Source organism: Rhinoderma darwinii, chromosome 1, assembly GCF_050947455.1.
Source record: "Rhinoderma darwinii isolate aRhiDar2 chromosome 1, aRhiDar2.hap1, whole genome shotgun sequence".
In the NCBI taxonomy this organism is placed as follows: Eukaryota; Metazoa; Chordata; class Amphibia; order Anura; family Rhinodermatidae; genus Rhinoderma; species Rhinoderma darwinii.
The window spans coordinates 505,103,824-505,120,870 of record NC_134687.1 but is presented as its reverse complement, the minus strand read 5'-3'; the positions used below and the strand labels follow the sequence as shown (position 1 = coordinate 505,120,870).

At 41.7% G+C, this 17,047-nt stretch overlaps 1 protein-coding gene across 1 annotated transcript in view; it reads right to left on the bottom strand.

Moving 5' to 3' along the window:
• The window catches only part of CEP120 (centrosomal protein 120), a 91,964-nt gene that overhangs the window by 32,973 nt on the left and 41,944 nt on the right, over nt 1–17,047 (bottom strand). Inside the window, exons 15-17 of the mRNA XM_075836165.1 lie at nt 11,825–11,917; nt 9,549–9,710; nt 5,464–5,586 (exon numbers count right to left, since the gene is read on the bottom strand). Of these exons, the coding sequence (XP_075692280.1) occupies nt 5,464–5,586; nt 9,549–9,710; nt 11,825–11,917 (378 nt within the window). The remainder of the gene's footprint in view (nt 1–5,463; nt 5,587–9,548; nt 9,711–11,824; nt 11,918–17,047) is intronic.

The window sequence follows — 17,047 nt, the reverse complement described above, 5'->3', positions numbered from 1 at the left end:
GAAATATCCCTTTGAAGAAGGGGTCTGCAGGGACTGGGATAATACCCATACACTTGACGTCCCAGTGGCAAGAATATCGAGGAAAAATGCCCTTCCCTTTGAGGATCTAGGCTCTTTATCCGATCCCATGGATAGGAAAGCGGATTACTACCTCGAGAGAACCTGGGAAGCTCCTACAGGGACTTTTAAGCCAGGTATTGTAGCCTCTGGTCTCTAAAAATATGGCTAGCACAATTAGAGCTTCACATTAGAGACAAGACTTCAAGGGAACAGATCCTTTCCTCCCTTCCAGTGCTATCTAAGGCAGCAGATTTTCTGGCCGACGCCTCGGTAGATCAGCTGCCCTCTTAAACTCTGCAAGAAGGGCTATCTGGCTAAAAACCTGGAAGGGGGACACTGGATCAAAAGGGACGCTTTGTGCAATTCCCTAGTCTGGAGATTATTTGTTTGGGCCCCCCCTAGATGACCTATTAGAAAATTAGAAAAAGCGTCTGATAGAAAAAAGGGGTTCCCTGCACAAGGAAAACCAATGGACTCCTTTCGTCCCAAAAGGTTTAATAAAAGACCTAACCCTAGGGGACAGAAGTTTAGAACCCCAAAGTTCCCTAGGAAGAACAAGGGTTTCCTTTTCAGGGCTTAAAACTACCCCAAAAACAGAGACCACCAACAATGACGCCAGAAGATCCATGGCGGGTGGGGGGGTCGTCTATCCCTGTTTTTCAAAAGTTGGGAAAAAATTTCAACAAAATCGATGGATCCTAGGAATTATAAAAACAGGTTATGTTCTAGAATTCAAATCTCTTCCACCAAACAGATTCTTTCCCACAAAGACCCTAAAAATAATTCAGAAAAACTGAAAGCATTAGAGTCAGAAATTGTCACTTATACAATTTTTTTTTATTTTTTTTTAAAAAGGGGCTCTATTTCAAGTCCCAAGTGCAGAAACAGGCCAAGGCTTTTGTTCCCCTCTTTTTCTGGTGCAGAAACCGGAAGGAAAATACAGGGTCTTAATAAATCTAAAAGAACCAAATTGTTATTTGACCTACAAATTTTTTTGCATGGAGAGCATTCCATCAACCATAATTCTCCTCTCCAAAGACTGTGTGATGGCATCACTAGATCTGGAGGATGCATATTATCATGTACCAATATGCAGTCCTCACCAGAAATATCTAAGGGTGGCGGTGACCCTCAACAGTTGTTTGTTTCACATACAGTACAGAGTCCTCCCCTTTGGCATTTCACAAGCCACAAGGGTGTTTTCAAAATGTAGGATGTAATTTCCGCCATTCATCAGGACGAGGGACATCCTACTGACTTCCTACCTGGACTTAATAGTGGCAGAAACAACTCAGACCCTGATTCAACATATAGAAATAATTTGTTCTAGCCTAACAAACTTAGGATGGAACATAAACCTGAAAAAAAATCTAAATTTGATTCCCTCAAACAGAGGTGTCTTTCTAGGGATTCTTCTAGACTCCTCCAGGCAGATGTCTTTCCTTCCAGAAGGGAAGATCAATCCCCTGATAGACCATCTCAGAGCTCTATTTAACCCATATGACATCTTTCAGGAAAGCTAGGTCAGTTCTGGACCTCATGATGCGATGCATTCCAGCAGTATTATGGGCTCCGTTCAGATACAGGGCTTTACAATGGGACATTCTAGATCAGTGGGACAAGAGCTGTCTTTCCCTAGATCAATCCCTCCACATTTCATCCACAGACAGGCTGTCTCTAAGATGCTAGTTGAACAGGGAGAACCTCAACAGGGGCATTCCATGGATAACAACCCCTACTCTCAATATAACTACGGATGCGAGTCCTTGGGGTTGGGGAGCTCATTACAACTCCTCTTTTCTCCAGGGTCAGTGGGACCACCAGGCCCCACAGAGGTCTTCAAACTTCAGGGAACTGGCAGCAGTTTTCCAGACTATGAAAACCTCTATACCAGCAGTTTCAGGTCATAAATTAAAAATATATTCAGACAACACGACGACAGTGGCTTATATAAATAAGGGGTGGGGACGAGAAGGTAGTTTTCACTGATGGATTAATCTTCCCAGATAATTTTTATGGCAGAGCGCCACCTATTGACCCTCTCAGCTGTCCACCTGAGGGGAAGGGACAACCAGGTGACAGACTTTCTAAACCGAAAAAGGTTACGCCAGTCAGAATGGTCTCGGAATACAGAGATACTTCAGAAGATTGCTTACAAATGGGGGGTTCCCTCAATAGACCTATTTGCGTCCGGAGAAAACAGGAAGGTCAAGAGATTCTTCTCCCTGGATCCCTCAGACTACCCAACAGCAATAGATGCATTTTCCCAGTGTTGGAGTCGAGAGGGGTTATGCCCACACACCCCCCATGTCTTCTCCCAAGAGTGATAAAAAAAAAAAAAAAAAAAGAGACCCTAGTTCGCATGGTTAAGGAGATTGTCCTAAGACCAGCCTTGGATTCTTCCGACCATACCAGATCTCCTATACCAGGTCCCAGTAATGCAGGTGTAGACATAAATCCTCTAACCAAACCAGATATCGCTTTGATATTAGATTTTCTCCAGGTGTGATTAAATAAAAACCTCAAGCCTAACACCTTAAAGATTCAGATATCCACATTAAAGTTCCTTTTTTTATTTCAAATTGGCGGAACACCCCTGGGTTAGGAGATTCCTGGCAGCCTCCTCTAGGCTTAAAACCCAGAATAGATCCTCAGTTCCTCCATGGGACTTAAATATTCTCCAGGCTATGACAAACTCACCGTTCGAACCACTAGACTCTATAACCCTAAAGACGCTGACACTCAAAATGACGTTCTTGTTGGCCATTACGTCGGCCCGTAGGGTAAGTGAGATACAGGCCCTCTCTGCCTTTCCCCCATATACCCTACTATTAGAGGATAGAGTCATCTTGAAGGCCTTTCCAAGTTTTCTTCCCAAGGTGGTCTCTCCTTTTCATCTAGACCAAGAGATTATTCTCCCCTCCTTTTGTGATTCCCCTAAAAATCAGAGGGAGCAGCAGTTTAACTGCCTGGATGTAAGGAGATGCCTAGTCAGTACCTAAAAATCACTAAAGGTGTAAGAACCTCAGAAAACTTGTTTGTTTATCCAGTTCTAGGGCCCTAACAAGGGTTCGGCAGCCAGTAGACCCACTATAGCTAGATGGATTAAACAGGCCATACATTTAGCCTATGTAAATCAGAATCTCCAGCCTCCACAGTTCTTCAGGGCTCACTCCACCACTGCTGTGTCCACTTCTTGGGCTGAGAGAGCAGAAGCATCCTTAAACCAGATATGCAAGGCTGCTACATAAAGCTCTCCTCACACCTTCCCCAAGCATTACCGATTACAGCTGCATACAGCCTCTGACTTGTACCTTTCTACCAAAGGCCTATAAGATGTGGTCCCACCCTAAATATTGACTTCTATTGTACATCTCCAGGGGTGCTGTCATAGGTGAAAGGGTAAAAGATTGATTACTTCACGGTAATCGGGTTTTCATGAACCTATGACAGACCCCTCTATTACCCTCCCTATTCTTGTAGCATATAGTCCTGATAACGTTAAATGGTCGACATGAATACAAAGAGATTCATTGTAAATAGTGTGTGTGTGTGTGTGTATATATATATATATATTGTATAGCACAAACATATTCCGCAGCACTTCACAATTCAGAGGGAACATGTACAGACAATAGGGTTGCACGGTGCATCTTAACCTCGATACGGTGTACACTCAAACGGTTCAATACCGTTATTTCATGTATTTCGATACGAAGCTGTGCGGCCGCACAACTTAGCATTGTAACACATGAACCTAGTCTGAACGGGGCTGCGGGAGTGTAATACAGCCATTGCCCCGCTCCTGAGACTTGACAAGTGCGCGCGCTGTCAGCATGATGTGATGCGGCCGGCGCTGCACTAATAATTGCCGGCACTGAAGACAGAGAACATGGCGGGCGCACTGCAAAACACCCCCATGTTCTGTCTTCAGTGCCTGCTCCGCCGCTCATTAGTGCAGCGCTGGCCTTATGCTGACCGCGCGCACACACTTATTGTCAGGAGCGGGGCAATGGCTGTATTACATAGCCGAAGCCCCGCGGCAGAGATCAGCGAAATCGCTCATCTCCGTCGTTATTCCCCTGAATACTGCGATCAAAGCTGATCACATCATTCAAGGGGTAAATCCCTGTGATGCAATCGAGGGACATACCATATATGGGCCATTGAAGGACCCCAGGGCTGTCTGACAATATTTCCTGTTGTTAGGGCATACTTAGGCATGTCTAAACAACTGCCTGTGTACTATAAGTACGCAGGCTAATGTACTGGCATATAGATATATGCCAGTACATTAAAGTTTAAAAATAAAAAGTCTAAAAAATGAAAATAAGTAAAGTTAAATAAAAAAATTTTTTTTTTTACAATAAATATTCAAATAAGTCTCAATACATAAGATACACATATTCAGTATCATCTCGACCGTAATAAATTTATTGCGCCATTAACGATGTTTACACGGTTATAAAATAAAAACTGCTTTCTGTCACTTATTAATGTATTATGAATTTTGAACCTCCATGTGCCTCACATTAATAGTAATTAACCCCATCATGTACCTCACACATTAACCCAAAGTTGTCCATTATGACTGAGGAACATGATGGGGTTGATTACTATTAATGTGAGGCACATGGAGATTCCAAATTCATAATACCACGTGCCTCACATCAGAAAATGGAAGAACTTTTTTTTTTTTATTGTTGGCAAAAGTATCGTTTTGGTATCGAGTATCGCAATACTACACAAAGTATCGGTATCGAAGTCCAAATACTGGTATCGTGACAACCCTAACAGGCAATACATAGTGACAAAACCAACTAACAATTAAAACAAATGGAGGACCCTGCTCGCAAGAGCTTACAATCTACAAAGTCTCATGTACCCCAAAATGGTAAGAATAAAAACTAAAGCTTGCTCCGCAAAAAAACAAGCCCTCAAATTTACCTGCTGGAAATAAAAGTTATGTGTCTGAGAATATAGCAACAAATTTTTTTTTTTAACAAATATAGCTTTTTCTTTGTAAGACTAGTAATAAAGAAAAATATATATATATATAAATAAATTTGGTATCGTCGCAATTGTATTGACTTTCAGAATAAAGTTACGTCTAAGGCTAAGTCGACAGAAAAAAATTAGGACTTTAGGAATGCGGGGAGAAAAAAAAACCCTCAAAAAATGTCTGCAGCGCCAAACTGTTAAACACCTGCCTATTTTTAACAATGTATAAATACTTTATACCTCCTACAAATAGACTGTACTTTTCGTTTATTTAGCCATGACAGGAGTAAACAAATACTTCGGAAATTGTAGTACATTTTTCCCTTGAAAATGAATATCCTGAAAACAAGAAAAAGGAACAAGAACATAAGTTACGTCATAGGATGGACAAGTCAATGTTACCTTTTCTAGTGTGAGAAGATTGATCTCGGACTGTAATCGGATTTCTGGTTTACTGCTTTGCTGCTCCTTGTACTGATGAAACTCCTTATCCAGTAATTTAAACTTATGCTCAGCGTCTTGTAGCTGAGGAAAAAAAAAAAAGACAGAGATTGATATAAAACCCATTAAAACTGGCTACTTAAAGAAGCAAGCTGAGGACATAGAACATGTCAGTACTCAGCCCATGAACCCTATGTTTATAGACGTTAAACAGATATCAAAAATCGTGCTGCCACCATAAATTACAACTGATCTCAAAGCAGCAGAAAAGACACAAAGAAAGATATTAAAACAAATTTAGGAAACAAAAGTGAAATGTTATTTATTGCCCAGTGACACAAGAAAAACACAGACAAGAGATAAAATACAGAAACTGCCCTCCACTAAATCCTATAATCACGGACAGTTTGGCCCTACACTTTTTATTTCTCCTAAATCACATTATACATATGAGGCTCTGTTCACATCTGCGTTGGGGTCTCATTCTGACGTTCCGTCGGAGGTTTCCGTCAGAACGGGACCCTGAGCAGACACAAACGGACAACGTTTCCATCACCATTGATTTCAATGGTGACGGAGCCGGTGCCCGTGGTTTCAGTTTGTCTCTTTTGTGCACCGGACCTGTCGTTTTGCCGGAAACAATAGCGTAGTCTACTATTCCCAAGTATACTCACAAATAATATATATATGTGTGATAAAGATAGGAGAGCAGGATTCTCCTCCTCTTCCCTATGCGTGCCGTGTATAGGTTACATGATAGCCGTTAGGCTCCGTCCACTAGCTCAGGGAAAAATGAGAATTAGAGAGAGAGCCCGCAGAGGGAAAAACTGCTAAAACAAATGCCATATACAAGTCATATAATGGCCAGAAATAGTGTTATTCCTCATGTACACACACATTACAGCTTATTCTGAAAAGTCACGAGAAAGTTCGGTATACTAACTAGGTGTCTATGAAGGCTTTGGAGATCTGTATCAAAAAAGCAGATCTCCACTTGGTGGAAAAGGTCTTTAATTACCTTAGATAAGCAACTACTTGTCTAAAGAGGTTTCAGTGATACTTTTTTTTTTCTATGTATTTTATAATTTTTGGGAGGGGATATATGTCTGCTGGGATTTGTATCCATTAAAGAATCAGCGAGGCTGGCCACGGATGTTGGGTGAGAAGATCTGATCCAGTTTGTCCTCATTGCATTCACTGGCAGCAGTAGTGACATGTTGAGTACGGCAAGTCATCACTGCAGCCAAGTAAGCAAAGACCAGAATGGAGCCACATAACCGTTGAGGTGAGCAGTGGAGGGTTTTAAAGAGGAATATGTGCCCCTGTGTTATTTTTACCCAAATGCAGCTATTACTGGGGTTTTATAAAAAGATGGAAAACCCAGTTAAGGTCAATTTCCTCCACACTTAACCCATTTTTTATTTATAAAAAAATGTTTTAAATTAAAAAATAAATAAAAATAAGTAGTAAGGTTCTTAGTGCACATTTTGATTCAACTGTGTGAGCACACCTGCATCACAAGGCAACCATTTTAAGAGGATCCCTAACCTAAGCCTAAGGCGGGATTCACACGACCGGGTCGGGTCCGAGCCCGAGTGCCGGCCGGTAAAATCGGCCATTCTGCCCGGCCGGTTTGCATAAAGTTATGCATCCGTGCCGGGCCGGGCAGATCCGGACAGTGACATCAGCGGCAGCTCCTGAAGGGGAATCCCCATGTGTTCGGGGATTCCGCTTCAGGAGTTTCCCCTGATGTCACTGCCCAGATATGGACAGAGACATCAAGCGCTCTGTCCAGGAGCGGAATCCCCGAACACACGGGGATTCCGCTCCTTCAAGGAGCTAAAGTGCGGCTAGCACATAGCAGAGCGGGGAGATACCTCCCTGCTCTGCTATAGTGGCGTCGCTGCAGTAGTAGCAGCCGCAGCAGCTGCTGCTACTAGCGGCGCCATCTAAGGTGTCGCCGAGCCAGGGTGCTTTTAACAAGCAGGGGAAGGGAGCCAGCGCAGCGCTCCCTCCACCTGCTGTACACCCCGGCCCTGCAACACAGTGTGCAGCGATGCCATTCGTCAGAATGGCATCAACTCCTCCTCCTCACATGCACTCTGCGCTGTGAGGAGGAGGAGATAGAGCGCAAGCCACGGGAAACCCGGCCATCACTCGGAACACATTCCGGTGATGGCCGTGTAATACCCGGCCCCATAGACTTCTATGGGAGCCGGGCGGCCGGGTGCCCGGGCAAAGATAGAGCATGTCCTATTTTTTGACGGCCGGATTTTCCGGCCGTCAAAAAATCGGTCGTGTGAATAGCCCCATTAGGGGTCTATCATTCCTAATGCAGCCGGGTGCCGGCCGATTTATGAACGGCCGGCACCCGGACGGGAAACCCTGCCGTGTGAATGAGGCCTAAGCCTGCAGAATGAACTCTGGGTAGGCAGCTTCACTTTAATTAAAAACAACCTTGGGCCAAATGCAGGACCAAAATGGAGGCAGGGCTCACCCCAAAACGTATGAACACTAAATTAGCCAACACATCCCAAGAAAATGACAAATGGGCAGGTGCATGTACGCTGTGACAACAATCCATTGCAACAGCACTCTGCAAACACCAAGACCACCATTGCAACAGCTTTTTTTTACGGAGCATGCGTTAAACAAATTGTATGCTCAAGAAGAAACTGCAATTGACTTCTGCAAACAAACATGTTCATAGGAAAAAAGGACCCTGCTTAGATCCTGAAAAGCAGCTCACAGTACGTTCTTCCTCTACCAAACATTAGCACTTTTAGATGGGAAATATTCTTATCAAATGTGCATAAACTAAAATTGCCAATAAGTGGTTAATGGTTGGTATTGCACATAGACCTAAATCTTATATGTAGATGCTCAGTCATTAATAACCAAATTAAGAAGATCTCAATGTACAGTGCTATTTGGCAGTGCAACTACAGAAAGATTTTATGTACTAGGGGCACTCGCCAGTCCTGTTCTGCTAGAGCTACACGGCAACCATGGCCGTGCCACGGCAAAAGACCAAAGACCACTATCGTGCTGCCTGCAATGCAAGTAATGAAAGTGAATGCAGACGATTCACAAGTTGCTACGACCACGACCGTCGCAAGAAGTCCAAACCCACCACATTTCTTGGTTTGCGTTGCAGGCAGTGTGACAGCAATCTTTGGCCGTGCCACATGTGTTGCAGCCAATGTCATTGTGTAGCCCGAGCCTTTGCGGACTTTCCATTCATGGTTGCCAATTCCGATATTTCCAATTCATAAAATGAACTTACAGTAGACTGGAAGAAAGTCAATTATCAAACAAATGCATGAAGATTAACAAAACTAATATGGACATGATGTTGTTCTTTATTTAAATGGATAGGGCCTATAGTGGATTGTGGCAGCTATAGGAGCTGAAAATTGACGAACTGACCAGTTGAAACTTTGGCATCTTAGGACACTGCCTATCCATTCGTCACTTCTATTAGGCTTAAAAGGGGTTGTTTAGGTTGGGGGCTGTTTATATACTGATCCTATCCTGTGGATAGGTCATCAGCATAAGAAATCAGTGGCGGTCCGACACCCGGACCCAGCACCGATTAGCTATTCCGGCTGCCGGAAGCAATGCAGAGGCTTGTGCCGGAAGCAGAAGGCTCCGACCACTTTATAGCGGTCGTGCTGGGTTACTGCAGCTCTGTAGCACGGGCACTATACAGTGACCAGGTGGTAGCTGGAAACATCTCATTGGTGCGGAGTCCAGGTGTCGGAAACCCACTGATCGTATACTGATGACCTATCCTGCGGACAAATCATCCATGGGCAACCACTTTAATGTCATGCACCTTTAAACAATAGAAGTCGCTGTAATGGTCCATAAGTCTGAGTACTTATGACCATGCACTGTAGATATCTTGATAGCTAGGTATGGATACCTTTTATACATCTTATGTACACTTGTTTTTCATAAAAATAATAAAAATTATATTCTAAGATAATATGAAATACTGCAGTTACATCACCAAAATGACTATCTATAGGTCTTCCAATTACCTGCTGCTGAATCCGGAGCTTGTCATCCTCCAGTTGCTTAACCTTTAACCGCTCGAGCTCTATTTGATGTACACAGTCTTCTCTAACTCTTCTTATTGAGTCCTGACGCTCTTGAACGCTCCGCTCACACTGTAACTGAAGTTCTGCCTTAGCCTTTTTTAACTGTAAAGTAAAAAGTTGGTTAGAAAAGTAGCACATATGGAACTAGGACTATAGGGATTACTTTCTCAGGTTAGTAAAAGACACCTAATTTAAAGGGTAACTAAACTTTCAAAAAACTTCTGACATGTCATAGTGACAAATAAGTTTTGATCAGTGGTGGTCTGAGCACGGAGACCCCCGCCGATCGCTAAAACGAAGCGGCAGAAAAGCTTGGGTGAGTGCAGAGCCGCTTAGTTTCTGATCTACTTTTCTCAGAAAGCTCAGCAATTGGTGTACGGACTCAATAGAAAGTCTGAGCCCGCACAACAATTGCTCGGCTTTCCGAGAAAAGTCGATCAGAAATTAAGCGAATCAGCACTCACCCGAGCTACTCTGCCACTTTATTTTAGGGATCGGTGGAGGTCTCAGTGCTCAGACCCCCACCGATCAAAACTTCTGACATGTCAGAAGTTTTTTTAAACTTCAGTTACCCTTTAACTGCAATATGAAAAAAGCGCTCCCCACGTCAACTATGTATTCTAAAAAAACACCTTCTACAGTACTTACTAAATAAACCAATTGCCATCAATGTGGAATTTCCAAAACAGCGTGAGCAAAAAATGACTTCCAGTTTGGCTTTTTAGCATTTAAATAACAGTGATACCAAAGCAGAAACATTTTTTTTAAATATTTTAGAACGTAAAGTGTTTCAAAGGCAAAATAAATAAGGTTAGTTTAACTCCGCACAAGGTTCTCTAACAATTTAAAAAAATAAATAAATAAATAAAAAAAAGTTAAATGTATGTAGCATATATAAAAAAACAAAAAACCACGATGCTTCAGCAGGCATTCCTGAGATCTCACTATATAGTTTGAATTATTAAAATTTCAATCTCCAAAGTAAGAACACTTTCGGTGCACAGTTAAATTAACCATATTGCTAAAAAGTGGCGAATATCTTTAAGGGCCTGTTCACATCAGCGTTGCCCTTCCATTGAGGGGTTCCGTCTGAAGTTTCCGTCGGGTAAACCCCCCAACAGAAAGTCAAACGGAAACCTTAGCTTCCGTTTGCATCACCATTGATATCAATGGTGACGGAAACATTGCGAATGGTTTCCGTTTGTCACCATTCCGTCAGGTTTAAGTTTTTTCGACAGAATCAATAGCGCAGCCGTTTCCGTTTGCCTTTCCGTTGAGGGGTTCCACGATGGAAACCTCTGTCGGAACCCCTCAACGGAAAGCCAACGCTGATGTGAAAAGGCCCTAAGCAGGATTAACCATCAATACAGTAGAAAAGTTCCCCTTTATTAGAAAGCTAGAACACTAAAATACCAAAACAAAAAAAATAAACTATTGTCCTACACCAAACGTTCACACTATTTTGGGTTATTGTAATAAACTAAAACACGGCACCAATGTACAGAAACATACATATGGTATGGGCCATATGATAAAAAAAAATAATAATAAAAGTGAAGGTAACACAATGGGATTCCATTTATACAAAGTGAATTACACATATGTACAAACTTACACTTTAACAGAAGACAATCTTAATAAAACTTCCCTAGTACAGATCCAGTACGTCAACATGTCCAGAATAAATTAATGTGTCTTAGATAAGGAAATGTTTAAGGCACCAGAGTTACTTTCTGTTTTATGTCTGTATCATAGCAAATGTCGGATTTTACCAATAGGATTGTGCCAAGAACACAAAGCAGGATATTCTACATGACCCCGAAGATTTATGATTCCCCTACTCCATCCTCGCCTAGGCGGAAAGCATTACATTTCATAGGTGAAACTATGGAAGCACGGTCATATTTTACAACATATGAGAAGGAAGAACAAATGAACAACTTCATGTCATCAAGACCCAAATTTACAAGTTTATTTTGGTGTATTTGGGACTATTTCCGCTTTTTATTCTAGATTTGTGCTAACTACAGTGTTTCCTTTATTTAATACTTGACCTTTCCGAAAGATCGTAAGATCGATTGCTTTGACTTAATGATTGTTTGGCGATTTTTAATGAGATGATAATAAAGACTCTTCCTCGCTTACAGCAAGATGGTTTCTTCAAAATGAAAATCTATTTTGCAATTTTAGTAAATGGATAAAGGAGAAGATCATACCTCAATTTCATCACTTGCAATTTGACGCTCTCTATTTTCTAAATCTGCCAGGGCTTTCTGCAGTTGTTCTTCCAGAGCTGTGTATTCAGCAACCTATAAAAGTAACCGCACAAGAAAAAGAAAAAAAATATGATATACAATTTTTAACCCAAAAGTTTAAAACACGATAAATGCGTAAAAAGAACTACATTTATTTACCTAGCCATCTACTTACAGGGACATTCCCTTAATCCAAAATGTACAAAACCAGAAGTCCAATTAGGAAATTCCTCTGGAATTTGTGGGCTCTCTATGCAAAAGTGAATTTTATATAACTGTCTGATAACACAGAATAAAAAAGGTTTGACTATTCCCACCTGGGCTTCCATAAATTCCAATATTTTTGACAGCAAGAGTAGCGCAGTCTGCTGGCTATTTTTGCAGTCAAAAATACCAGAACCCTGACGGATCCCATTAATGCCAATGGGGTTCGCTTGTACTTGCCAGTATCCGTTGGATAACACATCTAGCATAGTTAAAATTACTTTTCAGAAGCATAATCCATGATGATAGTGTGAATAGGGCCTTACTGAACACCAAGCTACATGGCAAAAAGCATGACATGAATAAATAAAAGTATGTGGTAAGCATATGGATCTGGTCCAATTCTGCACCATCAGTTCTGTGTTGATGTGGGATCAATTATGCTTTGTTCTAATTTATAGTTGTTGTACTTACAGATACGTTGAAAAAAATACTATTTTATAAGTCTGATACATTCTACTCAATGTGTCCGAAAACATCAGTCATGTATGTAAATTTTTAGGCAGATTTTGACCTGCCTGCAATTTCATTGAGCGCCGGGGGCAAAACACGCCATGAAAAACGCTTTCTCTGCCTTCCATTAAAATCAATGGGAGACAGATTCGGCCGTTTTTTTTTGTCCCAGAATCAGACAAGGTTTCCGCGTCAAAAAACGATGTGTACTGGGCCTAAATCTCAAGTTGTGTTTTTGTCTCTCTCTCGTTTAAAGAGGATCTGCCACTAGTTTATTAATGCCCTATCTCCTAACTAATCTAATAGGCGCTATGATGCTGATAACTACAGTGTATTTTGTTTTCCAAAAACATTTATTTTTTGCAAAGTTATCTGCATTTTTCTAAATCTGCTAATTTGACTATACTTGCCAAATGGGAGGTTACTTTCTCTTTGGGCGGTGTAATGTTTTCTGTATGACGCTGTCCAATCAGCAGCATACAGCTTTTCCTCTTCACAACCCAGCAACACAGCGTGATCATATTTTATACAGCTTCCATTCCGGACTGTGTATTCAACTGGCGATATCTCCGGTTGTTTCACAGCCATCCTGGCGTCATATGAAAGATTCGAATCTCCTCTTTCATATGCCTTCAGAACCAGTGACCTGAGATATGGCTGTTTGAAGTGATCCCCCTTTCCTCCAGCCTCAGTCTCTCACACTGTGAAGCAGCTTCATGCTGATAGGACAGTGTCAGAGGCTGTGAGGAGGCTCCACCTCAGGAGAATCGCTGCGGTTACCTCCCACATGTCTAGTATAGGCTCATTTGCAGATTTAGAAATAAGCTCATAACTTTTCAAATCATAAACCTTTTGGGAGACAATTGTCACTAGCATTATCCGCGTGACAGCGCCTATTCGAGTAGCTAGGAGATGGGGCATTACTAAACTAGTGACAGAGCCTCTTTAACCTCTGCTCTAGTGTCACTTTGTCCATGGCACACATAAAAGATACTCAAAAGGTCTGTGGAGAAGAGGGGACTGAATACCCATTAAAGCAAAGCCTCTGAAACACACAAAAAAAACCTTCTCCATTATAATTATTTAGGCGTCTTCAGACACACATATGAATAACTTCTGAGCACTGCACTCGCCTACTTGGGTGAGGAGAAAATTAGGACCCCTGTAGAAATGATCGGTGGGGGTCCCAGCAACCAAACGTTTTTCATCCATCCTGTGAATAGGTGACAGATATTTTATTGTGGGAAAAACCCCTTCAAGTTTTTCTTTATATACTATTATGTAAATTCTGTCTCTCCTTTTTCGTAATTCTATCTTTAGGAAACGCCATTTATAACAATAGTATTGTGGAACAAGGATGTAACTGAACAAGTGAAACGCCATCCCCATACATATTGGGTGGCAATAATAACTGTTGAATACAACATGGTCAACACTAATCAAATACTTTAAAATCGTGTATAAGATGCTTAGATAAGATAAAATGTAGCACTATCTGGAGAAATTATTTTCCAAAGAGGTTTCCAAGATCGCAGCATGCTCATTCGATTTTTCAATAGCCTAATTTTTTATAGCGGATTTCACCCTTTTCAAAGCATAGGGTGAAAATCGAGAGCATATCTGCAGCACAATCCGCCAACTCATGCAGATTTGCGGCACGCCTTCTCTGCTTCTTTCCTTGGACGCGGAGAAGGCCTTCGATCGGGTCCATTTGGGATATTTGCGGTTACTTCTGGAGGCTTTTGGAATTCATGGTACGGCGCATCATAGTATAATGGCCCTATATTCTTCTCCCTCTGCATTGGTATTTACCTCTGGATGTACATCAAAAAATTTCAACATAACCAATGGGACTCGACAAGGGTGTCCTTTATCTCCACTCATCTTTACCTTGGTGATGGAGCCGTTGGCTACTTCCATTAGGTCATCTGTTGCTATTAGTGGGATAACGGTGGGGGATATATCTCATAAAATTGGCTTATTTGCGGATGATGTGCTCATTGCTTTATCTGACCCTGAGACATCTCTATTAGAGGTCACTAAGATATTGGAGGCTTTTAGTGCAATTTCGTACTATAAGCTTAATGTTACTAAGTCCATGGTTTTGAGTATGAATATTTCTCGTCTTCGTTTGGACTCTCTCTGGAAGAAATTTCCGTTTGTTTGGGTTGAGCACTCTTTCTCATACTTAGAAATACAACTTACCTACCCCACTTCTCTTTTATATAAATATAATTATATACCATTGGTATCTGCGATAGAAGCAGACTTATCCAAGTACATGAAGTATGAGGGTAGGGAGAATCTCTGCGGTTAAGATGATGATCCTCCCAAAAATACTATATCTATTTAGAAATGTACCTATTCTGCTATCGGTATCTTATCTTAAAAGACTCCAAGGTATAATTAATACATATATATGGAAAAACTCCCGCCCTAGAGTAGCTGCGGAGGTATTATACCAGCCAATTGTTAAAGGGGGTTTGGGTCTCCCGAACTTGGCTCATTATTATTATGCAGTAATATTGGATCAAGCCAGAATGTGGAAGACTGAAGTTCCTATGAAACATTGGATTTCTATGGAAAAGGAATTACTTGATGGATCTTCTGTAGAAGTGCGCATGTGTCTATTGTCCACTGGTGCTAAAATATCTAAATCTTCTTTAACGATTGATGCAGGCCTCCAGGTCTGGAAAAAAATTACTGTTATTCACCCTATAATCCCGGTGAGATTTTCTGATCTTCCTCTTCGACTGCTTCCGCTTCCGATACCGGATATTGATATCCAAAATTGGCTGTTGTCCGGCATTGAGTGTATTTCTGACATTATGGAGCAAACTCATCTAATGGCATTTAATGATATATGTCTGAAGTACAACATACCCCGTAGGGACTTCTATAAATCTCTTAGAATACGTCATTTGTTGAGTACATTGCCTCCTCTGATTGATTCCCCTAAAACGCCTTTTGAATTGTCATTCACTAATCTGGATAAAACATGCAAAGGGATATTAAAAATGTATAAGGTATTGTGTGAGGGTTTGCTTCGGGAGGAATTTCCTTGTCTGGGGCATTGGGAGAGAGATCTGGGAATCCCTATAAGTACGCAGGATTGGGAAGCCACTTTCAATCTAGCTTGCTCTCTCTCTAAGTGCGCTACACATTTGGAAGCGTGTAGGAAAATAATGTATAGGTGGTATTACACTCCTAGTCGTTTGTCGCGAATATATCCAACATTATCAGATAGGTGCTGGAGGTGCCTCACTTCTAAGGGTACCATCCTCCACATTTTCTGGGAGTGTACAGTATTGTCCAGTTTTTGGCAGCAAGTAGAACATTTCTTACGATCTCTTTTAGGGGTTGACATTCAGCTCGCCCCTGCTCTAGCCCTACTGCATGTGGGATTGGTGGATTTCTCTCCGGGTATCAGAAACATACTTTTTCATGTATTGCTGTCTGCAAAAATATTGATTGCAAAAGACTGAAAATCTACAAAAGTGCCTAATATGAGTGAAGTAATCTTATCTGTTAAAGAGGCTCTGTCACCAGATTTTGAAACCCCTATCTCCTATTGCAGCAGATCGGCGCTGCAATGGAGAGAAGAGTAACGTTTTTGTTTTGTTTTTTAAAACGAGCATTTTTGGCCAAGTTATGACCATTTTTATATTTATGTAAATGAGGCTTTCTAAAGTACAACTGGGCGTGTATAGTGTTCGTTACATCGGGGCGTTTTTACTTCTTTTACTAGCTGGGCGTTGTGAATAGAAGTATCATCCACTTCTCTTCACAACGCCCAGCTTCTGGCAGTGCAAAGACACAGCGTGTTCTCGAGAGATCACGCTGTGACGTCACACTTCCTGCCCCAGGTCCTGCATCGTGTCAGACGAGCGAGGACACATCGGCACCAGAGGCTACAGTTGATTCTGCAGCAGCATCAGCGTTTGAAGGTAAGTAACTACATTGACTTACCTGCAAACGCCGATGCTGCTGCAGAATCAAATGTAGCCTCTGGTGCCGATGTGTCCTCGCTCGTCCGACACGATGCAGGACCTGGGGAAGTGACGTCACAGCATGATCTCTCGAGAACACGCCTGTGTCTGCACTGCCAGAAGCTGGGCGTTGTGAAGAGAAGTGGATGATACTTCTATACACAACGCCCAGCTAGTAAAAGAAGTAAAAACGCCCCGATGTAACGAACACTATACACGCCCAGTTGTACTTTTACTTTAAACACGCCCAGTTGTACTTTAGAAAGCCTCATTTACATAAATATAAAAATGGTCATAACTTGGCCAAAAATGCTAGTTTTAAAAAAAACAACAACAAAACGTTACTCTTATCTCCATTGCAGCGCCGATCTGCTGCAATAGGAGATAGGGGTTGCAAAATCTGGTGACAGAGCCTCTTTAACAATAATTGTGTTATGGAACGCGCTTTAGCCTCTATTCAAGGGTCCTACGCTCGTAC